Source organism: Pteronotus mesoamericanus, unplaced genomic scaffold (genome assembly GCF_021234165.1).
Source record: "Pteronotus mesoamericanus isolate MK-2021 breed Mesoamerican mustached bat unplaced genomic scaffold, CSHL_Meso_final contig_130, whole genome shotgun sequence".
In the NCBI taxonomy this organism is placed as follows: domain Eukaryota; kingdom Metazoa; phylum Chordata; class Mammalia; order Chiroptera; family Mormoopidae; genus Pteronotus; species Pteronotus mesoamericanus.
The window spans coordinates 21352541-21378918 of NW_026555060.1; the positions used below are offsets into that span (position 1 = coordinate 21352541).

The 26378-nt window shown below is 35.0% G+C and overlaps 1 protein-coding gene across 1 annotated transcript in view; it reads left to right on the forward strand.

Annotated features, from left to right (window-relative positions):
* Positions 1–26378, forward strand: part of CUBN (cubilin) — a 250291-nt gene that overhangs the window by 36743 nt on the left and 187170 nt on the right. The window contains exons 18-25 of the mRNA XM_054593125.1: positions 4312–4456; positions 4705–4883; positions 8000–8165; positions 8510–8726; positions 12966–13096; positions 23788–23980; positions 25288–25448; positions 25867–26048. Of these exons, the coding sequence (XP_054449100.1) occupies positions 4312–4456; positions 4705–4883; positions 8000–8165; positions 8510–8726; positions 12966–13096; positions 23788–23980; positions 25288–25448; positions 25867–26048 (1374 nt within the window). The remainder of the gene's footprint in view (positions 1–4311; positions 4457–4704; positions 4884–7999; positions 8166–8509; positions 8727–12965; positions 13097–23787; positions 23981–25287; positions 25449–25866; positions 26049–26378) is intronic.

Sequence of the window (26378 nt, forward strand, 5' to 3'; positions counted from 1 at the left end):
TGTCATTTCTTTGCATATCTGATCTACGATAAAGAATGAATTTGGTGTGATAGTGCAAATGACTATGGCCTGGCTTCATCTGACTTCTTAAGAAAAACTCTGTTACTACAAACCATGCTCAAATGAGTCATCTTTCTCTAGAGGATGCTCTAATAACAGTCAATAATAACAAGTCAAGAACAGTAACAAAAAATTTCTGTGGCTTAAAACAATGTCCATTTACTCTTTGCTCATGTTACTCTTGGTTGGGGGGTCAGTAGCTGCTCTTTTCATCTGTTCTCTGCCCCCTCAATCCCTGGAACCCAGGCTATCGGTCTTGTGAGCAGGACAGCAGATCATTGAATAATGCAACGACTTCCGAAAACTTCAACTCAGAAATTGTCCATCACTGTTGCTCACATTCTGCAGACAAAGCAAGCCCTGTGGCCAAATCAGTGGGCAGGATAAGTCTTTATTTTCCATGGGGAGGCATTGCAAGTCACATGGCAGTGAGCATGGGGAAATAATACAGGCTATTCCGGTGCCCAAGCACATAGGGAAGAAGGTTTTTGGGGAGGATGGGGTGCGGGGGAAGGAGGATTGCAAATTCTTAAGTCCTAGAATATTGAATTCAAGATGTGCTACAAAAGTATTTGGGGTCACTTTAGAACATTTAATGAATTTTATTTGAATGTCTTTTTCAAGGAGGTGGTGGTTAAGGTATTGCTCTGTCTGGGATCCAGGGAGAATACTGGCTTTCAGAATTAATGGGGTTTCATTTTCACACAGAGAGAAACGACAGCCAAAATCAATTGTGCCTCTAGGTTTAGGGCCCTCGAGCACTATAAGTTCCTCTGCAAACATTTGGACTGCAGCTGCCGTTCTCCTTGCTGGTGCCCTTGAATTTCATTAGTGAGGCCCAGGGGAATGGCCCACTTGAGCTGGCTCTGGTGCTGTTGGGCTATTTTTCTTCCTTCTTGTCATCTTCTAATGGGCAAAATAGAAAAGAGACTACAATCTTAGCAGAAGCCAATGAAACCCTGGAGAATTAGAAAGCAGGAAGATATCTTACTCCGTGTTTCATGCCTTCTGGCTTCTAAGAATTGTCTGCATCATACCCTGCCTTAAAATTAGTGAATCAACAAGTATTTGTTAAATACCTGTTTATAGAGTTCCGTGTTTAGGTGCTTAAAGGGGGTATGGAGATTTTCCTTTTTTCAGAGATTTGCTGTGTGGTTACAGAGATGTTTAGCATAACTCGATGACAGTATGCAACAAATTTGCGTTCCAGCTCACAGAAAGGACCTGGTTTGGTATGAGTCAGGGGAGAGGCATGTGATTGTTAATGTCTCTGTAAGACTATCATATGGCTGTGCCATAATTCATTTAATCACTCTCCTATTATTAGACATTTGGAATATTTTAATTCTTGTTATTATAGAACATACTTTGATGTGGGTCCTTGTGTGTCTGCCTGTATCTCAAATGATTTCCTTATGGTAGTATGTTAGAGAGTCCAAAATGAGGAACATTTTGAAGACTCCTGATACATACTGTCAAATTATTTTCCAGAAATTTATACTTCTACCAGTTACGATAAGAGTAACCGTGTTACCATATCCCCAGCAGCTTTGAGTATCACACTTATAAAATCTTCCTACTCCTGCCTGTACGCCTCGGTCTGGATAATCCTTTAAGTCTCAGTTAAAGGTTTTTCTGCTGAGGAGTATCCCATAATCCCCTGTATGAGTTCAGCGTTCTTGGTTAAGTCAAGGGTTCTTTATACTTCAAGACCTTTTTATATCATCCTTTCACTATTCTGAAATGAAATCCATAGATGACATAACCTCAATATACACACTTATATACAAAATTTAAAGTTATAACTATAAAATTTAGAAGAAATAAATAAAAAATGTGTATATTTATTTTAGTATGTAAAAAGCCTGGGCTAGATGCACTTAACAAAGTGAAAGTAGCAAATTGTTTGCTCCCTGAGTCCCTGTGAATGCCACAGTACAAGCACAGGCTGACATGGCTGGGTAGGTTGATGACAAATTTTCGGAAATGGTGACTAGCTCTTGGCAGGTTTCCAGGAGAACAAAGGAAAATAGAAAGAACTTTTTTTAAATTTACACTCGACTTATAATTCTAGAAAATTCACTGTGTATTATAATCAGGCAAACATATTCTGTGTTCAGTATATAAGATAGAGCTACATTTTACATTTAGTAACAGAACTGTCACTTATATGAATGTCACACAAGACATAGGAGAATTCTTACTGTATGCAATCGTCTCTCACATTTCAGGGTATTTAATATCCTTAGTTCCCAGCCACTAAATGCCAATAGTACCTCACCACCATTGTGTTAATAATGAAAACAAAAACAAAAAAATGCCTTCAAAGATTTTCAAAATGCCTAATTGTGATAATTATTGAGAACCATTACAAAGTAATTATATAGCATCCTGCACTTCTTCAAACATGGCCGTCATGCTTTACAAACAAACAAACAAACAAACAAACAAACACATGGACTTGATTCTCATAAGTTCCTTGCGAGTAGTGTGACTCTTTCACAGCATTATCCCCAGCAACAGGGGTAGGCATTACTGATGACTTGATGATGCCCATTAAGGAACTTAATTAATATTTTGATGGATAGATCTTCCACACTAATTCTTTGTAAGGAATAGCATGTCTATCCATGGAATAATTTCTGATTTTGGTAAGGAAACTCAGTGTCAGGACTAAGAATAGTCCATGTTTTCTATTAGTAAGCATTTTGCTAAGGGGTTCACACTATTGTTTTATCTATTTGCTTCAACAACTCCTTGAGCTAGGCTTAGACTTAATAACTTATTAAAGTATTAAGTGAGAAATAAGTTATTAAGTGAGGACTTTTGTGACAAAATTATTAACTGAGGAATTGAACCCAGGTTTATATGACTCCATAGATAGTGCTCATGGCCACTATACTATATTTACTACTGATTAAAACAAGTGGTCTTTATTATATGAAAACATTTTTCTTTTGATCTTAACTTTGTAAATTTTCTTTCTAATAAGTAAGGATGCTAACAAACTTTCTGATATTTATGGAGATATATGGTTTATCTTATTGAACCTATTGATGAGCTTAATTTATAATTTGTTATTTCAGACAATCCTTGCATTACATTTATTTTCATATTTGATTTGGTATATACACCTAACAATGGAATGAATTCATATTTCTACAACTGGGTGTAGGATTTTTGTATCTATCTTAATAGATGAGATCAATAGACAGTTTCCATTTGTGTTTATTTTGGGACTTTGTAAGATGACTCTGAGATAAATTAGTTAGGAATCATCCCATGTCTGAGGGTACCTTAGAACAAATTACGCATGGGAATTATCTGTTCCTTGAAAGTTTAAAATAACTTACCAAGTAGAGCATCTTCTGTGATAACGTTTTCAATTTTATGTATGGCTTCTTGTCTATTCAAATTTTATTTTTCTTCTCCTTGAGATAATTTTAGTAATTTACATTTTTATCTGGAAATAACCATTTCACACATTCAACAATATTAACATCAACTTATGCATAGAATTATCATATTGAACAAATTCCTCGGTATCTGTGCATTTGTATCACCTTTGTCACTTTGAATTTTGTGTGCTTGTGCTTCTTTTTTATTTCTTTTTTCTTTACTTTTTCTTATCTGTATTGCAAATATATATCTTTTATATTCTCAGATTCTAACCTTCTTTGAAAAACAGTTCTTGAATATATTTATGAGTTCTTTTTTTATTTTATTACTAGATTTTGATTTTATTTTTACTTTATTATTTTTCATTTTAATACTTTAATTTTCAAGTTGATTCTTTAGAATCCCTCTTTCCCCTTTTTCATGTACTTTTGGTTTTTTTTCAGTAACAAAAATAGTTTAGTCTATGACTTCTTTGGATTACGGATGTATATAAAACTTGCATATTTTGATATTGCTGTCTTCTCATATTTTGTTGTTTTCTAATAGCCCAAACTGTATATTTATTTTTCTCTTTGATATGCAATTGTGGAAATTATAAGGAAAACATTTTTGCTTTTGAATCTTAGGCTTTTGATTCTTTTTTTTGCTTAAGATTTTGTTGTCAATATTTAGTGTTATTCTATTGCACTAAAAATGACTCACTGATTACTGTTAAATATAATATAAATATGTAACCCAATTGAGATTATAATTCACTCTGAATCTGCCATTTTCCACTCTCCAAAGAATACTACCCTGAGAAGGTAATTTTTTAAAATTAAAATTACAGACCTATTGTATTTTTCTGTTTAGGTTCGAGATCATGATACCTTACTTGGAAAAGTCTGTGGCAATGAAACCCTCTCACACATTAAATCCATTACTAATAGTATCTGGATCCGGTTTATAATTGATGCTTCTGTTGTAAGAGCTGGTTTCAGAGCTGTTTATCAAGTGGGTAAGAAAACTTATGCCTTAATTTTTAAATGTATAATTTCTATGATTGTAATATTTTAATTTCTTGAAATACTTTTGTCATTTTACGTTCTCAAGTGGCAATGAAAAGTTCAAGTAATTCTAGAATTACTAGAATTCTAGTAATGTCACATTTCATTATGTCGTTGCACATAATTAGAATTTGTAATAAAACTGAGTCCAAGGACCATTTCTCTCTGACAAACACTGCTTTCATTTTCATGTTGACAGCTTGTGGAGGTGAAGTAACTGGAGAAGGCGTCATTCGCTCGCCCTTTTATCCTGACGTATATCCAGGAGAAAGGATCTGCAGGTGGACTATCTACCAACCCCAAAGCCAAGTAGTTCTTCTCAGCTTCATTGGCTTTGAAATCGGAAGTTCTGATCACTGTGATACAGATTATATTGAGGTAAGTGTAAAACACCTTTGAATATTTATATTTGGTTGGATATTATTAAAAATATTAAAGTTATATTGTCTTCGAATCAGTTACATAAAACAAAACTAGTTTGTACAGACCACTACTTCTTATGAATAGAGATATAAAAATCCTCAAAAAAATACTAGCTAACTGAATCCAGCAGTGTACAAAAAGAATTATACTCTCATATACCATGGCCATGTGGGATTTATCTCAGAAATACAAGACTGGCATACATCCAAAAATCATTTAATGTAAAATGAAATGAAGAAAGAAGCCACATGATTACTTCAATAGAAGCTGAAAAGGCACTTGACAAAGTCCAAAATCTTTTCATGATAAAAAAAACTCAACAAATTAAGAATAGAAGGAAACTTCCTTCATCTTATAATGGGTATCTGTAAAAAAAATTTTCATAGCTAACATCATATTTAATGATGAAACACTTAATGCTTAAGCTCTTGTGGTCAGTAAAAAGACAAAGATGTCTATTCTTACAACTTCTATCCAGCATTATACTTGAAATTCTAGCTAGGCAATTAAGCAAGGAAAGGAAATAAAATGCACACAGAATGAAAAGGAAAGATTTAAACTATTTCTATTCACAGATAACATGATCTTATATATAAGAAAATCCTAAGGGGTTTATGCACACACCAAACTATTAGAACTCATAAGCAAATTCAGCAAGTTGCAGGATATAAGATCAACATGTGGAAGTAATTTCTTTTTCTGTATACTAGCAATAACAATTGGAAAATAAAATCAAGGAAACAATTCTATTTATAACAGCATAAAAATAAATATTGAAGAATATATCTTTTAAAAGACATGTAATAGTTGTGCTGCAAAACTACAAACCATTGTTGAAGGATATTAAAGATCTAAATGAATGGAGAGACATCTCATGTTCTTGACTTAGGAGATTTAATGCTGTTAAGATGGAAATACCTCCCAAATTTATCTAAAGCTTCAAGTCAATATCCATCAACATCCCTGCTGGCCCTTTTGCAAAAATTCAGAAGCTGACCATAAAGTTCCTGTGGAAATATTGTCAAGGGAAACAGAATGACCAAAGCATTCTTTAAAAAGAAGAAGAAAGTTGGAGGACTCTCAATTCCTGACTTCAAAACATAACCAAAAATACAGTACTCAAGAAGTGTGTTATTTGAGTAAACATACAAGTGCAAACAGTGGGACAGAAGTGAACATCCAGAAATAAATCCATGCCTTTGTTGTCAATAGATTTTTCAAAAGAGTGCCAAGACATCAATGAGAAAAAAATAGTTTTTTGACCAAACGGTGCTGAATATCTACATGAATAATTATAAAACTGGACCCCTTTCTTACACCACTCACGAAAATTAACTCAAAATGAATTATAGAACTAAATGTGGGAGCTAAAACCCTGAACTCCTAGAAGAAAACATAGGAGTAAGTATTTGTGATCTTGACTTAGACAACACCTTCTTAGATATAGCACATAAAAACACAAACAAAAAGAAAAAAAGAAAAATTGGATTTCATCAAAATTAAAAATAAATTAATTTTTAAAATGCACAAAGAATATGAATATATTTCTTCAAAGAAGCTGTACAAATGACCAATAAGTACATGAAATATGTTCAACATCACTAATCATCAGGGAAATACAGATCAGACCTAGTGGGTATGAGGCACTACCTCATTGTAGTTTGAATTGTTTACAAGAATTTGAGAAATTGGAACCCTTTTACATTTGTACACTGCTGGTTGAGCATTTAAAATGGTGCAGCTGCTTTGGAAAATAGTTGGAATTTTCTCAAAAAGATAAACATAAAGTTATCATTTGATCCAGCAATTTCACTCCTAAGTATATGAGATCTGTCCAGAAAAAGTCCAGCCATTGTTAATATAACAAGAATAGTTTGCATGACATTGATGTAACCTGGCAGCCAAAGAGAGTGAACTGGAATGCACATGCATGACCATGATAACTTCACTGTACTAGTACAGTGGGGACAGTAGACACCATTGGGTGAGCATGTGATGTGTACTGTGTGGCTGTTGCATTAAAAAATGACTGAGCAAGTAGAGTAGCAAATCTGCATCAGATTTTGCATTAAGCTTGAACATTCCTCTGTGGAAACTTTTCAGATGATTTAGAGGGCTTTTGGGGATGATGCAATGAGAGCAGCTCAAGTAAAAGTATGGCACAAACACTTCAAAGACGGTCAAGAACTTGTTGAAAGTGGTCCACATTCTAGAAGGCCTGTAATCACCCAGATGACTCAGCCCCACTACAGCCCGGAGTTGGTGCCCTGTGACTTCTGGCTTTGTCCAAAACTAGAATAACCTTTGAAAGGGAAGAGATTTCAGACCATCAATGAGATTAAAGATAATACAACAGGGCAGCTAATGGTGATACCAACAAAGAATTTTGCACAGTGTTTTCGAGTCGAAGAGATTCTAGGAAGACTGTGCGAGGTCCCAAGGTGCCTACTTTAAAGGGGACTGAGGCATAATTGTTCTGTGTACAATGTTTCTTGTACCTTGTATCTTCTTCAATAAATGTTTCTGTTTTTTCACAATACACAGGTGGATATTTTATGGACAGACCTCTTGTATAACCAAGGGAAATAAAATGAGTCTACACAAAAATTTGTACATGAATGACTACAATCATTATTCATAGTAGTAAAAGAGTATAACAATGTAGGTGTAATTAGTTAATGAATGAATTAATGAAATGTGTTTTATCCATAGAATGGAATATTATATGACATTTAAAAGGAATGAAGTAATGACACATAATTTTGAAAACGTTTTGCTAAGTGAAAGAAACTAGTCACAAAAAGCCACATTTTGAATAATGCCATTGATTTGAAATGGGGAAGAAATAATGCAGAGTATGGAACATAAATTAGTGGCTGCCTGGGGGAGGGGTTTGAGGGGAATGGGGAATGACTGCTCATGGGCATGATGTTTCTTTTGGGATGACAAAAATATTCTGAAATTGACTTTTACTATATTAATAAAAATATTCCAGAAATAATTATTCTTAATGCAGTTTTTCAAAATAAGTATCTAACAATAAACTCGAATATATCTTTTTTTAACCTTAGATTGGTAGCAGTTCCATTTTGGGTTCTACTGAAAATAAAAAATATTGTGGCACAGACATACCTTCATTAATAACATCCACATACAATTTTCTTTATGTCATGTTTGTGAAAAGTTCTTCTACTGAAAATCATGGTTTCAGTGCTAAGTTCAGTACTGCAGATTTGGGTAAGTGATTATCTCTTTCTTCTGCGTTGCCTCTTGGACTTATATCAGACTATGTAAACAATGTAAATAAATTATAAAAATTTTATCTACACTGTATATGTGTACTCATTTACACTATAAAATTTGAGGGTACACTCAAAGGCAAAATATGTATTTTGTAATCAGCATATATCGATAGTTAATTGATGTCTTTTAATAAGAGAAAAACCAAGTTATCTGAAGTGGGACATAAGGAAAGTTTTTCTTTTTGAGCTTTTCAGAGGTTATAAACAGATTATATTATCTTGAATATCAGGTAACTTGTTGGCTACTTGTTCTGACAATTATTATTTTCATTTCAATAGCATGCGGAAAAATTCTTACAGAGCCAACAGGAATTATCCAAAGTCCTGGTCATCCAAATATCTACCCCCATGGTATCAACTGTACCTGGCATATATTAGTCCAGCCAGGCTTCCTGATAAATTTGATATTCAGGAGCTTTCATCTGGAGTTTCATTACAATTGCACAAATGACTATGTGGAAGTTTATGACACTGGTTCTGGGACATCTCTTGGGAGGTGAGATTATTTTTTATTTATTTTTTTCCACACACAAAAATTTTCTTGCTTCAATGAAGGATGTTAAAATCCACCCTGTTGTGTTATATAAACCAGGTGAGTTAACATGCTTCTCAATGACCATTTCTACATCACTACTTGGTAGCCTTGGCCTTTCATAATTAAGTTTTGACATGTGTACAGACCCATGAAGGCATCACTAAATCACATCCATTATCCCCTAACCCTTTTCCCACTCAAGATAATTTCTCACTTCTGCTCCTTATCCCCATCCTAAGAGAGCCCTAACCTGCTCTCTTTCACTGTAAATTAGTTCGCATATTCTAGAACTGGAATCATGGAACTGAAATTGGAAAAAAATATACTATTTTTTTTTTTACTGGCTTTTCTATTAGCATAATGTTTTTGTTGAGCTTCAGAGATCTCAGGGCTTATAATTTTATCACATTTGAAACATTTTCAGCCATTAGTTCTTGAAATACTTGGAGTTGTCTCCCCTTTCCTGTGAGGACTCTGATTACCTGTATCTTTAGTCATTTGATGTTGTCCCACAACTCACTGATGCTCTGTTCATTTGATTTTGAGTCTTTGTTCTCTATGTGTTTCATTTTGGAAAGTTTCTATTATTATGTATTCAATCAAGTGCCCTAATCTGTTTTTCCGTAATATCTGTTCTGTTGTTCACCCTACCATGTGATTTTTAACCTTAGATATCACAGTTTTCACTTCTAGAAGTTTAATTTGGGCCATCTTTTATATCTTCCATGTTTCTACTTTGCACATTAATTTTTTCCTCTGTTTTCCTAAATCTGTGGCATTCAGTTATAACTATTAGTGCATTTGACTGCTAATTCAGTCATCTGTGGCATTTCTTGTTCTGTTTTGGTTGGTCAGTTTTTCTTCTCATTATAAGTTATACTTTCTTCTTTCTTTTCATGTTTGATAAAGTTTGGTAGGATTCCAAACATTTTCAATTTAGTATTTTTGTGCAATGAACATTATTGTATTCTTTTAGGTATTCTTGAGCTTTTTGGGGGGATGCACTTAAGTTACTTAGAAACAGTTTGATTGTGTCCAGTTTTGCTTTTATTTTTTATTTTTTCTTTTAATTTTTAGTTTTTATTCAAATGCATTTGTCTCCACCTTCCCGCCACCATTTTCCCCTGCCCCCCTCCCCTACCTCCTTCCCTCAATCCTTCCCCACTTTGGTTTTGTCCATGGGGCCTTTATACAGGTTCCTTACTTGACCTTTCCCTTCTCTTTCCCCACCCCACACTACCCTTCCCTTTCCCCACCCCACCCCTTTTGATTTTGTTGGTTTCTTTTTTTCTTTCAATGTTGCTGGTTATATTTTCCTTGCTTATTTGTTTTGCTGGTTAAGTTCCACTTATAGGTGAGATCATATGGTATTTGTCTTTCGCCCCCTGGCTTATTTCATGTAGCATAATGCTCTCTAGTTCCAGCCATGCTGTTGTGAAGGGTAGTAGTTGTTTTTTCCTTTCTGCTGCATAGTATTCCACTGTGTAAATGTACCATAGCTTTTTGATCCACTCATGTACTGATGGGCATTTAGGTTACTTCCAACAGTTGGCTATTGCAAATTGTGCTGCTATGAACATTGGGGTGCATAGGTTCTTTTGAATCGGCATTTTGGGATTCTTAGGGTATAGTCCCAGCAGTAGAATCACTGGGTCAAAAGGCAGTTCCATTTTCAGCTTTTTGAGGAAATTCCAAACTGTTTTCCACAGTGGCTGCACCAGTCTGCATTCCCACCAACAGTGTACTAGGGTTCCCTTTTCTCCACAGCCTCGCCAGCACCTGTTGTTTGTTGATCTGTTTATGGTGGCCATTCTGACCAGTGTGAAGTGGTATCTCATTGTAGTTTTAATTTGCATTTCTCTGATGGCTAGTAAATTTGATCACCAACTGACACCATACACAAAAATAAACTCAAGATGGATAAAAGACTTAAATATAAGTCACAACACCATAAAAGTCCTAGAGGAGAACACAGGCAGGAAACTCTCAGATATCCCATGCAGCAATATTTTCACTGGTATGTCCCTTACAGCAAGGGATATAAAGGAAAGAATAAACAAGTGGGACTTCATCAAAATAAGAAGCTTCTGCATGGCTAAAGTAAACAGCAAAATGAAAAGAGGGTGAACCATATGGGAAAATATATTTGACAGTGATACACCAGATAGGGGTTTGATCTCCAAAATATATAAAGAACTCATACGACTCCACTCCAAGAAGACAAACAATCCAATTTAAAAAAAGGCAAAGGACCTGGGCAGACACTTCTCCAAGAAAGAGATACAGAGGGCCCAGAGACATTTGACAGGATGCTCAGCATCACTAGCCATCAGAGAAATGCAAATTAAAACCACAGTTTGCTTTTAAAGTTACTCCTTTACCTTCACTGTTTGATATTCAGTGTCTTGTATGTAAGCTGTTGTTTTACATAGCGTAGTTGTTTTAGGTGCAAGTTTACATCCAGCCCCTGTTATAACAGCTTTGTTGGAAATAAAAATCTCCTGATTTTTTTCATTTCTTTTTCTTGTATTTCATTTTTTCATCTATTTTTAAACATTGTCCCTTTATTCATTATTTTATTAAGCTTATTTTTTCCTTTGCTTTTATTCTTCCTCTTCATTTTTTCTGTTTAACTTAATCTTTCATTTTAAAAATCATTTCTTTTTCTTTTTTTGATTGTACTTGACTCTTAATGACTGAAAAAATACATCATTTTGCTGAATAGCATAAACTACTATAATAGTCTTGCCCAAATTGGCAGACATAGATAGGCATATACAGAGACATTTAAAATACTGATTAAGAGACTGGCAGATCTCAGAATGGAGGGGGTGGGAGGGAGGCTGGAAGAGATTAGCCAAAGAACATATGTACACAGATGCAAAGCCATGGGCAGACAGCAACGTTGTGAGGACCGGGGGGAGGGCAGGGGCTGGGTGGAGGAGGGTAAAAGGGGAGGAAACGGGGAATCTGTAATAGTGTCAAAAATTATACATAAATAAAATATTAATGAACTCATCTGTATTTTGATCAAGATATCAAGTCTGTTTTAACACTGAAATGGTATTACAGAAATCAGTTAACCCATTTCATATTTTCAACGTTTTTGTCTTATTTTGATGTCTGTTTTTTTCTCTGTCATTGCATTTGGTTAATTTTACCAAGTGCACTTTGATCTGTGGTTTCTATTTTCTAGCTGCTCCTTCTTACAGCTGTTTCTCTAGAAAAATTCCTGTGGCATGTCTTTTATACAGCTCTACTTTTAGCGTTCATTACTAGAATATTTTTTCTAAGTAAAATTGCTTTTATTCACCAGAAATGTGACATGGCTTAGTAATCCAACTCTTAACTTCTGCTTCGGCTAGCTGTTGAAAGATAATAGATCCTATCTATACAAGGATTGCTATTCTAGGCACTTTTCTAAGTCTTTTATATTCAGTACATTCACTCATGAAACTCTCAAAACAACTCTATGAAGTAGGTACTGTCATCATCCCCAGTTTAGTGACGGGAGAACAGGCATAGAGGTTGAGTGACCTGCTCAAAGTCATAGTGGCTCTAAGTGAGAGAGGTGATGTGAGTCCATGCTTTATGCATTTATGATCTATGGTTTCACTGTGTTGTGAAAGTTTATTACACTTCTGTTAATAAGCTCAATAATATGTTCTATGGCAACCTAGTATAGCTTGTAATTTCTAATTTCATTAAACTTATAAATGACAAGTCATATAGTTAGATACACACATAAAACTGTTTCAGGGAGCCTTGGCCCATGTAGCTCAGTCGGTGAGAGTTCCTCTGAGAACCAAAAGGCTGCAGGTTAGATTCTCCATCAAGGCATCTATCTGGGGTATGGGTTTGATCCCCAGTCTAAGAAAGTACTCGAGGCAAACAACTGATGTTCCTCTCGTGCATTGGTGTTTCTCTCTCTTCTTTCCTCTCTCTCTAAAAGCAATGAAAAAAAAAATGTCCTCATGTGAGGATCAAAACAAACAAACAAAAACTGTTTCAGGGAAGCAATCATGAATAAGAAGGCCTTCACAACTTTGTAAATGTTTGTGCCTAAAATATATTTGTATTTATTTCTTAAGAGTAATAGTACATATTATTATTACTTTTTTTTACATATCTTAATTTTGGTGTATTATTTCAAGTGTATTAAAAATTTTTAAACCTGTGTTCTTTCTTGGTTTCAAACAGATATTGTGGAAAATCAATCCCACCCTCTCTTACCAGCAATACCAACTCATTGAAGATTGTGTTTGTGGCCGACTCTGACCTTGCTTATGAAGGCTTTTTAATAAACTATGAAGCAACTAATGCATCAGCAGGTAACAAAACAGCATTTGTATACCTGGTTGCCTTACTATATTCCAGAATAGTACTATGAGAATACTTTATTCCCAAACCTGTGGTACACAATGAAAACTATATTTAGAACAAAGTTTAGTGACTTCAGTGTCTTCCCTATTAAAAATAGAATAATGATTAGACAAAAATATTGTATCAGTGTTTGATTTTCTAATTTTGATAACTGGAAGGTGGTTTTGTAAGAGAATGCTCTTGTTCTTAAGAACTGTACACTGATGTCTTCAGGAGTAAAGACAAGCAATGTCTTCAAATTACTCTCAGGTGGTCCAGAGAATAAGGGAGTGAGCAAGTCAGGGGAGGAAGGAGAGAGAGGGAATGCAATGGGTCAACATGCAAATATGTAGTAAATCTGGGTAAAAGAAATTCAGGAGCTATTTCTTACCATTTTTCTTTTTTAAAAATGGTGATTATGATTTCTTTAAAAAATTTATTTATATTTTAGAAAGGGGAGAAGGGAGAGAGAAAGAGAGGGACAGAAACATTGATTGGCTGCCTCTCGCACTCCCCCACCTCGGGACCTGGCCAGCAACCCAGACAAGTGTCCTGACCAGAAATCAAACCAGGGACCTTTTGGTTCATAGGCTGGTGCTCAACCCACTGAGCCACACCGGCCAGAGCAGAATTTTTCTATGAGTTTAAAGTTCTACCAAAATAAACTCTCTGTCTTCTACCAAAGAAACCAAATATGTGTTTTGAGAGATTAGAAAAAGAACAACAGCAGATAAAGATAAGCGGCTACTATACGGAAATCTGTGGCAGGAAATGGAAGCTTTCTTTGCAAAATATCCATTTCTAAATTTGACTTAATGAAATTAAACCTTTCCAGCATTTATTGTTTTTATTGTATTTTTCCTATTGTTTAATGTTCATCATTGTTTTGCTCTTTGTAAATGCAGCATAGGAAACAAATATCCTTTGCAAGGAAAGTCTTGGAGGTAATATGTAAAACAAAGATGCCCCAGTCCTGAAGCTTATGGGATTTATGAAAGTGTTATGTTTCTTTAGGGCTATGTTCCCACCTGGGATGTGTACCATTTTAGAAAGTCCTGAGTTTTCCTTTTGCATCATTGTTAGAGAGAGATTTAATGCTCCAAAATACTATTGAGTGTAAATCTATAGGAGGCATACTGACTGACTGTCGCAGCCTTTGGATTGCCCAGGAAGCGCAGTGCAATTCTCTGCTGCGCCCTTGAGAAAGTCCCATGAGCTTTTCCTGTGCCAGGATGTGCTCTCTCTGATAGTCATGTGTCTGGGGAGCTCCAGGTGCTCATCCTTAAAGTCTCCACTCCCATGAATAATCAGTTAACTAATGAATTAGTTAATTTTTAAAAATCTCTCATTCAGAATCCCTACCTAATTTCTCATTGATTTCTCCTCAGAATGGTTAGCCACTACTTTACATTTCAGGCAAAACTGCTGTTCTCTGCAGTAATTTGAGTGCTATGTTTTGGTAGCATGGCTTCAGATCTCTTCAGAACCCTGAGTGTGAGAGAATCACATACCTTTCTCTCCTATGGGGCACTCTCTAGGAACCAGTTCGTTACCCAGCTCAAGCCCATGGGAAATTAAATCCACAGCAATTAAAACAGGTTATGTTATACGATTGACATATTTGATGGACTTTTTTCAGGTGCTTAACATCCAATGACCAAAACTGCCTTTTCAAAAAGTTACATTGTGCACACAATTTCCATACTTCTGTAGTTTTTTCTGCCTCATGTGTTTGGCCCAAACCACACTGAATATTAGATTATGATTTGGAACAAGTCACTTGAACTATCTGGGCCACAGTTTTCTCATCTGTAAAATTAAGGGTTTGGATTTGATGATCTTTGAGATGTCTTCTTGCTTTAATCAACTATATGAACACAGGTTTAATTTGCTGCATGAATAAACTAGCCATATTGTAGATGATATACGATACAGGCAGGGCCTTCTAAAAATGTTATGGAAATCTTTGTAATAATATGCAAAGTAAGACATATACCCGAAATGACTAACACAGCTCTGCTCATACTACACTAGCTAGTTAGGCAGTATCTAGTGCGGGAAAAACCAAGAGCAATCAAAATAATCTGGCAAGGAGGATGTTAAAGTTAAATTCTAATTAAATGATTTTTCTTCAGAAAGATAAGATACAGGTAAAATAAAAGTAAGTCAAGAAAAAGGAAAGAAGCAAGCTGGACAGAAAGGGAAATTGATAGAGGAAAAAACAAAAGAAAACACAAGACAAGTGATAAAAGAGAAGAGGACCTGTAGGTAGCAGGTGGGAAAGACTCTCCAGTCTGCCTCCCTGTGTGCAGAGCATTACTTTGGCCTTCATTTGGTCAGACAGGGCTGAAATCACAGACCAGGGAGTGTTCATACTGGGCGCTTGCTTTTCTGCACAGAGAAGAGCTGAACTGGGCTCAGGAGGCTGCTGTGGGGGTTGGGCTGGTGACAGCCAGGCAGTGGGTGACCCTCCAGGCAGCCTGTGCCCAAGTGAGTTCCCACCTGGAAACAGAGAGGTGTTAGGACACTTTTTTCTCAGTTGTCATTTTTTTTATACTTTCTGCAGAATAAAACAGTATCACAGAAAAGTGTTCATGGAATCTCAATCACTGGCTCTCATTCTATTTTATTGCTCTAGCAGAAGTTATGTTCAGAGCAGTAATGACAGTTTTTGGTTCTTGATTTTGAGTTCCTCAGCACAACAGGTGTGAGTTCCTTGGCTGAAGTCTTGCCGCTCTTGATCTGATAAATGTTAAATTTCCTGCCTTGAATCCAGTTACTTCCCCATCTGTAGTACAGGCTATGGGGCTATGATGTCAGCCTCCAAGCATGTGTTTGGAAAGAAAGAGATTGACTTCTGATCATTACTTTGACCCCTTCCCTCATCAAGGTTCCTGCCTTGGTCCAGATGGGCCTGGGCAAAAAGAAACAAAAAAGTAACAAGTAAAGAGCTTGTGGCTAGAAACTCAAGATTTTCTTAGTAACTGATCATAAGACTAGATTTTAAATGTTTGCTAATTTAAAGTATGAAATATTTGAATTCTGAGAAATTACTTGGCTCATTTAATTTGTAAATTAAATCCAGCAATGCAGTGTTCCCAAACTCTACTGTTCATAAGAAACTTGGGGTGGAATTTTCTTGTTACAAATTTAATTGATTAGTTAACTTTACTGATTTAAATGGTGATTTTATAGTCTGTTAACATCTACTGCATACACCTTAATATAATCCTACAAAGAAAGAACTTTAAAAGTACAAGAAAGAAGTTAGAGATGTACCTTACACATTTTCTGCTTGAACATCAGATGAAAACCTATGCAACATCTAGTTCAATGTTTTCCAAACATGAAAACATTCATGACTCATTAGCGGGCCATGAAATTAACTTATTAGGTTACCACCTACATTTGCTAAAAGTATGGAATAGCATAGAAAGTATTAGAGTTTCTCATACCAAGTTAGGTGTTATTTCATGAAACCTGTTTGCAATATCTGCGAGTGTAAATGATTGATGTAAATGTATTTTTATGGTGTGTCAGAAAGTTTGAAACGCAAATGTAGTCCAATTACCTGATTTTTTTTATATGAGGGAAATTGCAATCCAGAATTGACTTTATCCTCCAAAGAACACACAGCTAGTTGGTTTAGAAGCCAAACCCAAGCGATCCAGTCCTAACAGTCCATCTTCTTTACCATCTCTAGGTTAGCTTTTGGAAATGTTCTAGGGGTGTCCAACATTTTGTCTTCTCTGGGCCACACTGGAGGTAGAAGAGTTGCCTTGGGCCATACATTAAATACATGGTGAAACATAATCACACAAAAATCTCATAATGTTTTAAGTAAATTTACGACTTTGTGTTAGGCCGCATTCACAGCCCTCCTGGGCTGCATGCGGCCTACAGGCCGTGAGTTGGACACCCATGCGCCCTGCACATTGTGCTGCTGGTAACATTCAAGCCACAGTTATGGTAGAACTGTGGTAGGCTTTCCTGTTTTCTTGAAATATAAGTGCTTTATAATTGTCCGGTGTAATGGCCGGGAAGTATCAGAACCACATCAGTATAGGGTTTAAAATGGGCCCTAGTGGATTTCCCAGTCTCCTTATTCCCAGCTAAGAACTCCCACCTACCTCTGCCCTACTGTGTGTTTAGTGCTGTTTCTCATCAGTCAGTCATCTTGGAATGAGCCTTGAAGAGGCACATAATGATTACCAGAAGGGCAAAAGAATGTTTATTTAGAAGAAATGAATAGAGAGATTTTTGATTCTATTTTAAAAGTTAAATCCAGTAGAGCAATGTTCTCAAATTCTATTGTTCATAAGAAATTTAGGATGGGATTTTCTTGTTACAAATTCAGGCATCAGGGGCCCACCCTGAAGTTCTGATTCAAATAGGTCTAGGGTGGGTTTTCACCAAGCAACTCAAATGATTCTAAGGATACTTGGCAGTTCCTCAGGACTCTGAAAGTCGTCTTAGCACATAAGTTGCTATATAGTTATAACTGACATGTAGTTGTGGACAGGATTTCAACTGCTTATGGTAGAAAGTACTTCCCATGATATGGTAAAAGAAGGCTGAAGATGAAGTCAGAAATCTTAGTTCTAGTTCCAGGGGCAAGTCAGAGCCTCTCTGGTTCTTTCCAACTGGAATTCTGTATTTTCTGCTATGAGATATTCAGATATTTTTCCCTCTGGAAAGGGTTTTTAGTAAGTCTATTGATCTTTTAAAGATTTACTTTTTTAATGGTCAGTAGTTTCTCATACTTTTTTATTTATGGGTATCCCAGCACTTCCCAGCCCAGACTTATTTATTATTTAATTTTTTAATCCTTGTAGGTCAGTTTGGTTATAACATGTGTTTCGTAAGTGTGCGTGATATTTGACAGTAAATTGTATCTGAGAGATACCACGAACTCCAAAGTCTGTGTTGGTGCCTTGAGCATAGCAATATGGTTTGCAATGACTGTTAGAAACGTTTGTCAAAGACAACTATTAAAAATTCTGATTAATTAATGTTAAAGACATTTTTGCTTGTATTTTTAGCAATATCTGTGTTTCTATATTTGAAAAGAAAAAAAATTTATTTATGTTTTTATATTTATTTGTTTAATATTTTCTATATAGTATATGAATATAATAAATGGAAATTTGCAGTGTTTTTAATTTTTTTTGCATTTAGCACATACTAGTAATGAATATATTTGTTGGATAAACACTATCTATGCTGTATATTTTTTTTATTGCAACCTCCATGGTTTTTAACTTAAAATAGATTTTATTTCGTTATTTTATTAGGTAAAATTCATCTGTAGTGTTAACAAATGTGTATATCCATGTAATCACTACTCCATTAAAAATATATAATACTTTTATCATCCCAGAAAGTATCTTAGCATCTCCTTGATCAATCCTTCTACATGTTCCGTCTTAACAACTGCAGACCTGATTATTGATTAGTTCTGCCTGTTCGAAAGGCAGGTATGAGTGGGAGCACAGTATGCACCCTTTTATGTTTGGCTTCTTTCATTTAGCATAATGCTTCTATAATTTCTTTATGTGGGTCTATTTATAAGTACTTTGTTCTTTTTATTAATGAAAAACCTTTGATTGTATGGATATATCACAATTTGATTATCTGGACAGCTGGGTTAAAAAATATTATGAAATAAGCTGCTATTAACATTGATACAAAAGTTTTTTACAGTTTTTATTTACTTACTTTTTAGAGAGGGGGGAAAAGAGGGAGAAAGAGAGGGAGAGAAACATCAATGTGTGGTGGCCTCTCATGCACCCCCTACTGGGGACCCGGCCTGCAACCAACCCAGCTGTGCCCTGACTGGGAATGGAACTGGCGACCCTTTAGGTTCACAGGCTGACACTCAATCCACTAAACCACACCAGTCAGGGTGATATAAAAGTTTTTTGTGGACTTTTGTTATCCTGTCTCTTAGGCAATCCCTGAGAGTAGAATTTCTGGGTCACATGATAATGTTATATTTAATTTTATGAGAAACTGCTAGACATTTTTTCCAAAGTGGTTATATCATTTTATATTCCTGCCTACAATAAATAAGAAGTCTACTTTTTCCACATCTTTGTCAACTTTTGGTGTTGTCAATCTTTTACTTTTTACCCTCTAGTAGTTGTGTAGTAGTCCCTCACTATTGTTTTAATTGATAGTATGTCTCTGGCGACTAATAGTGCTTAGTATCTTTTCACATACTTTTTGAAAATTCACATATCTTGCTTTGTGAGGTGTACATTAAAATCATTTTGTACATTTTTGTTTGTGCTATTTATCTTATTGAATGTTACATATTCTGGATACAAGTATGTGCCTTGTCAGATTAATGTATTGCAAATATTTTCTGCCAGTGTGTACAGCTAGCCTTTTATTTTTCTTACGGTACCATTTGAAGAGCAGAAGTCTAATATGTCCTTTTTTTCCTTTATGGGGTGTGTGTGTGTGTGTGTGTGTGTGTTTGGCTAAGAAATGTGTGCCTACTGAAGCTGTGAAGATTTTCCCTTGTGCGTTCCTTTTTTTTTGTATTAATTTTTTAAATTGTTGTTTAAGTACAGTAGTCTCCATTTTCCCACCACCATTTCCCCCGCCCCACCCTCAGTCCAGCCCCCTTTGGTTTTGTCCATGGGTCCTTTATATATAAAGGAGGGACCCTTTCCCTTTTTTCCCCCCCATTATCCCCATCCCTTGTGCATTCTTATACAAATTTCATAGTTTGATTTTTTACATTTATGTTTATAATCTATTTTGAGTTAATTTTTCTCTATTGTAAGTTATGTATCTAAGTTTGTTTGCTTTGTAAATGGTATTTAATTATTCAAGCACTATTTTTTTTAAAGATTCTTATCTTATATGCTGTTTCTTGTTAAATTTGGTTATTAGTTGTAGTAAATTTTTAGTAGATTCCTCAGTGTATTCCACAGTTGATCATATCTGTGAATAAGGACAGTTTTATTTATTCCTTTTTAATATCTCTCTATCTCTCCCTTTGCCTTATTTGCAGTGAGTAGTACCTTCTGTGTGATGTTGACTAGAAAGGATGAGATTAGACATGTTGGTCTTGTTCTTAGTCTTGAGGGGAAAGCATTTAGTCCTTTGCTACTGAAGGATGATGTTAAGTTTGGGTTTACATAGGTGCCCTTCCTCTTCTGTTGCTACTTTCCCATCTTGTTTTTAGAATTCCACTCTATTTCCTTCATGGGCTTTTAAATGATACCTTGTTTTTGTGTGTTTGCTCAAAGGCTAACAATATACATCCTTGACTCACCAGTTAAGTCTGCTTAGAGTTAATATGCTACTACTTCACACTTCACATCTTCTACTGTACCTGACACTTCATAGTTCACATGCTCCTCTTCCCATTTCACAAAAATATGGGATGTAAAGAGGGAAAGGGCACATTGTATACAGGGAAACCATGGTATAAATGACAGCTGGATTCTAATTAGAGACAATGGAGGTAAAAAGAAAATGTAACGCATTATTGAAAGGTTGAAAGGGGGAGAAAAATTTAAATATCCAGCAAAAAGTATTTTCAAAATGATAGGGCAAAATGACATTTTTAGACAAACAGAAGTTGAGAGAATTTATTACTAGAATACTTATACTACATGAAATCTTAACAATGTCCTTCATGCCAAAGGGAAGTGATACCAAACAGAATATGTATATATAAGAAGGAAAGAAGGAAACTAGAAATGGTAAATAACTGGAAAAATATAAAAATTACTTTTTCTTTTCATTCTTTCTTTAAGACAACTAATGATTCAAAGTAAAAATAATAGCAAGTTAGAATTTTTTATATAAGTAGAATTAAATGATATAACTAAAACTGCATAAAAAGAGGGCAGGTAGACAGAATTACATTATTATCACAGTTGCTATGGAGAGGGACTGGTCCAATACCAGTTACTTGTCATGGCTGGAAGGAGACATTTCTACAATTTAGAATTAATATACATTATAAAAATATTAAAGAATCTCATCTGACTCAGAAGAGAAGATAGGAAGGAGAGGAAAAATGAGGTGAGAAAAGTAGAGGGGGTACTAGGGTGGGAGGAAATTAGATAATTGTCCTACCCCTTCAATACATTGTGTAATATAATTTTAACAAATCCTTACTAGATGTGATCTGAGCCAGTAGTATGTAAGTGAAAGTTAATGGTTAATAAGGTCCTGTATATATTTGACGACCTAGTAGAGGAAATATGTTCATATAAAAACAACCACAATAAAATATGTTTGAGACTCAAATTACTATTTGCGTAAAGTTTTACTGAGCAAAAGGAAATTAATTTTACTTGATTAGAAAAGGCTTCACAAAGGAAGTGATACTTGAATTTGATCTTAAATGACAGGTAAGAGTTTATTTGTTAAAGGGTGTGTTGGGAGAGGAGGGGAGGTTGTTAGATAAAGCGTTTCAAACAAAGTGAAGTGTAAAGATCATTTGAATACATTAGAGAATGTGTTTATCTTTGTGCCAGCAACAGAAAAGAAGACTGATATGTAAATCAAAATTTCAGTAGGGATTAACAACCAACCACTTTTATGCAGCAATAACGACTTGCATCTGCACAAGGTACAGGAAAATTACTCATCATTACTTCTCAAAAATTTCATTAAATTAGATTGCTTTACATGGAAACCCAATTATGCATTCCATTTTGCTGCAGACTTATTGCAAGATGCATTAGAAATATTCAATACAATTGTATTTCCCCTCTGGGAGTAGAGTGGGTAAGCAAGAAACATTATTTCTTTAAGTACAAATGACATGAACAGATAATTTGCTCTAGATATTTGATTTACTGGCTAAAGCTATCTGAAAGTTGGGGTAGTCAATGAGTCTCAGTTCTGCCAGCTCAGCAAGATGGGTCACAGTCTTTATTTAAAGTCCATGTGATCCATTAATTTTTATCTTAGCAATACTTATTACTGGGTCTGAAATACTTAATCTACCACTTCTGTCCTCACTTCTCTCTCTCTGCCCCCTCCCTCCCCTGTCTTCTCCTGGTTTTTGCCTTCCTTCCCTGCCTCCCTTTCTTCCTTCTTTCTTTCCCCCTTGAAGAAATATCTTGGCAAATTATACAAAATGCAGAAAAGCCCTGATCGTTGTGGTTCAATTTGTTGTGCATTGTCCTGAAAAGCAAAAGATCGCTGGTTTGATTCCCGGTCAGGGTACCTGCATGGGTTGTGTGTTCTCTCACTGATTGGGGAATGTGTGAGAGGCAACTGGTCAGTTTCTCTCTCACATATTTCTCTTCTCCACTTTACTCCTCCCTTCCCCTCTATCTAAAAGTAAAGTAAATAAAATCTTTAAAAAATTACAGAAATGTATATGAAAATATCACTATTGATTCCTTCAATACAGTAAAGCCTCTATTTCTTGCTGCTTAAGATAGAATAAGCCAAATAGTTGATGAATGCCTGCTACTCCAAGAGCCATACATAGGCAGTAGAATCTGTAATATTTTCTATATGTCTCTGTGCTCTCAATACCAGTGGTTCCTCTGTTCCCTTCTGAGTGTGATTACAAAGCAACAACAGGGGAAATAGCGCACCTCAGGATCCTCATTTCTTTTTTACTCATGATTAAGTTAATAGTTTATTCTCCCCCAACACCTTTCAGTAGGAGATCTGTGTGTACCCCTGCACCCTACATTTATATTATTACTGAGTTTAAATTGAAGATACATGAACAATACTTTGAAATCAGGTTGTTTTTGGGAATCAGATTTGGAGAGCATAAGGGCTGAGTGAGTTGTGTCAGAAATACAGGGTCAGAAGGACCAACTAGGTAAAGGTGAACTCTTAAAGTATTTCAATAGGACAGTAAATATTTATTTAGGACAAAAGATTGTGCAAGTACTGTGTAAATGTTTTATGTGAACTCATTTATTTCTCACAGTTTATGTCCTGTTTTTCTTATACCTTTCTGGTTTATTCTGAAACCCAATGATGGTTACTGCCATGTATTGAGTACAGACCTTGTGCCAAGGCCTTTAACTGCATTGTTTCTAAGTTTTACGTGTACACTCAGAGATAGGTGCCGTCTCCATTTTAGAGATGAGGCTCCGAGTGGTGAAGTAACTTGTCCAAGGCTCAGAGCTTCTCTTCATTTGAGCTGGGCATTGATTCATGGTCACTCTGATCCTGAGTCTCATCTATTCTTCACTTATGACTGAGGTGCCTGCTTTGTCATTTCTTATAAATGCATGCTTTGGTGAAATCCATTTGAAAGGAAGCTTATGAGAAGGAGGACAGAATAAATTATTTCTAGGCCCTGTCTATGATTTCTGTAGTTGAGCCTCATTTTTAATGTTTATGGTAATTTGCATGAATTAAAAAAATTACAACACTTCCAAGAAAATAAAAATTTGTTCACTTATGATAAATATCATAAATTTCCACTACTTCGCGTAGGTTTACTATTAATAATAGTTTTTGACTTTGAGATTTCAAAAACTTCATTTTGAAATAATATTATTCTTTGAACATTCCAGAGTGGCCTATTAAAAATTGAGTACATTAGCACAAATTAATTAAGTGTATATTACGGAATGTTTTATGAATGTAATTCATAAAAAATATGTAATTCATATTTTGTGTTTTCCCTCTCATGGTCTATTTCTTTTCACAGTTTGCATGAATGACTATACAGAAGACTCTGGTACACTCACTTCTCCAAACTTCCCCAATAATTACCCCCCAAACTTGAAATGCATTTATAGGATCACGGTGGACACCAGCCAACAGATTGCACTGCACTTCACGGTCTTCAGCTTGGAGGAAGCCATTGGCGGACAATGTATAGCAGATTTTGTGGAAATCAGGTAAGCACCTTTATTTCATCATGATGTTTTTCACTGTTTTTATTCATAATCTTTCCTGGAAAGGTTAATGAAAAAATACAGAAATTCTCCATAAAACTCCTTGTGTCACTCTTTCTTGTAAGACATGAAGTTTGTTATTTGGAGCATGACTTGCTAGAATAAAAACAAAATTGTGTAAGAGATCTGTGGTTATTTTGAAATGATTCTTTTGTTGCGGGTACTTGAAAATAAACTCCAGATTTTATTTGGGCAGAGTAAACAAATGTACTACCACTCTGAAATTAGATACTTGTTATTGTTGAATAATTACTTCATGTAAAATGTTTAAATTTTAAGTTGTTCCATGTTCATTTAGTCTATATCACAAAATGATGCTAAAATAACCACTTTATCTTAAGGTTTTCACAGAGTTTATGTGTTCAAATAATAGAATTCTAGGCTTATCAATTTCAGTACAAGACATTTTTTCTTTAATTCTTTGCTACTTTGAAAGAATGTGTTTAAAAAGTTATATTTGCAGTAAAGAAAAGTTAGTCTACCTATTACTATCTTTCCAGATCTTTAAATTGAGTTAAATTTGGCTAATCAATTTGGTATGCAACTGTGTTAAATATTTTATTTAGTGTTTTAAAAGCCTGGAATCTTGTACTGTTTTATAGTAAATTTTATTCTATGACATAAAGTAAAGTATTAAAAAGAAATCACAATTGTACCATATCATTTTAAAATAACATAATTATATAATTTACAACAATTAATCATTGGACTTTAATGTCGAGTGAATCCTTTCTCTAAAAGAAGCCACAGATTATAAACTAGAATTAAGATCCCAAAAGTTCTTGAAGAAAGCATTATTTTAAAATTTTTCCTATGTAAGTCAAATATGATATATTAAATTTTAAATATTTTATTAGAAGAAAATTTCTTAAAGGAAAACATGTGAGCTTTCTCTGTAAAGTTAAGGAACATTTCTTTATACTTTTAATAATTATGGTTTCTTTATCTGGTGTTCTCTGACATTTGCCAGACACTTTATTTGAGAAGGAAAAGACAAAACACTTTGTCTCAGTTTGCAGCTGGTTATATAAAATATAATGCCCACCATAAATGATGGTTATTCTTTATTAAATTATTCAGTACTACTTAATAAGTTGAAAACTTGACATGCTTTTTTTAGAGTATTTTTGAGAGACATTGATTGGCATAAACTAATGTGTTTGTAATCTCAGAGTTCAAATAATGTTAAATGTTTATACAGTAATATTATCGATGACCTAATGAATGTTCACATCTGTATTTTGTTACAGAGATGGTGGCTATGAAACTTCACCGTCCCTGGGAAAATATTGTGGCTCAAATCTACCTCCAAGAATCATCTCTCACAGTAACAAATTATGGTTAAAATTTGAGAGCGACTTATTTGACTCAAGCTCTGGATTCTCAGCTGACTGGGATGGATCATTAACAGGTAAATAGCAAAGAGCTATTTTTTACTGTTGAGTCCAACTGAGTTGGTTTCTTGGCTCTTGCATTGCCATACTCTTATCCATATTTTTCCATCTGTGTTTGGTTATTACTATGTGTAATAAACTTCAACATTGTAAATAGTTCTGAATTAATAGCAGCCTTTTTTTTTTTTTTCAAAGACAAAGTAAGGGAAAATATTCTGGCTCCTTGGGATATTTTATAAGCTGGACATCTTGGTCAGGAAGAGGAAAGCGCATTGACATGAAAAAGGATTCTAGGCTAGCTACTCTTCAGTGATGTAGTTGTTTTGCAACTTGGCTTAAAGGAAGAGTAACAGCAGCACCAGTTTGACACAGACAAGCAGGTTTAATTTTACCAGAAAGAAAAGCTTGGCATCATTCTATCTCTCTTGCTTCTAGGTTGCGGGGGCAACCTCACCACTCCCACGGGCACATTCACATCTCCCAACTACCCGATGCCCTATTACCACAGCTCCGAGTGCTACTGGTTGTTGAAATCCAGCCATGGCAGCCCGTTTGAACTGGAATTTGAAGAATTTCACCTAGAGCATCATCCAAACTGCACTTTAGATTATCTGGCTGTATGTATAAAAGTGTCAGTTGTATCATCCACTGTGTCTTTCTCGCCCAACACACATAAATGCATTTATTTTTATTTTTGAGATTTGAGAAAGGGGAATATTTAAACAAAACATCCATGTAAACATTTTAAACAGAATAAAAAATTAAAACAAAATTTGATGAAAAGGACTTGCCTTCTAAGTATAGCCTGTATTACTAAATGACTAGGCATTTAGATACATAAGTTTTAAAATATATTGAATGTAAACTATATATGCACTAAATATTAAAATACATTAAATATGATTAAAAGCCTACTGAAAGAGGTTATGAGATTTATCACAATTATT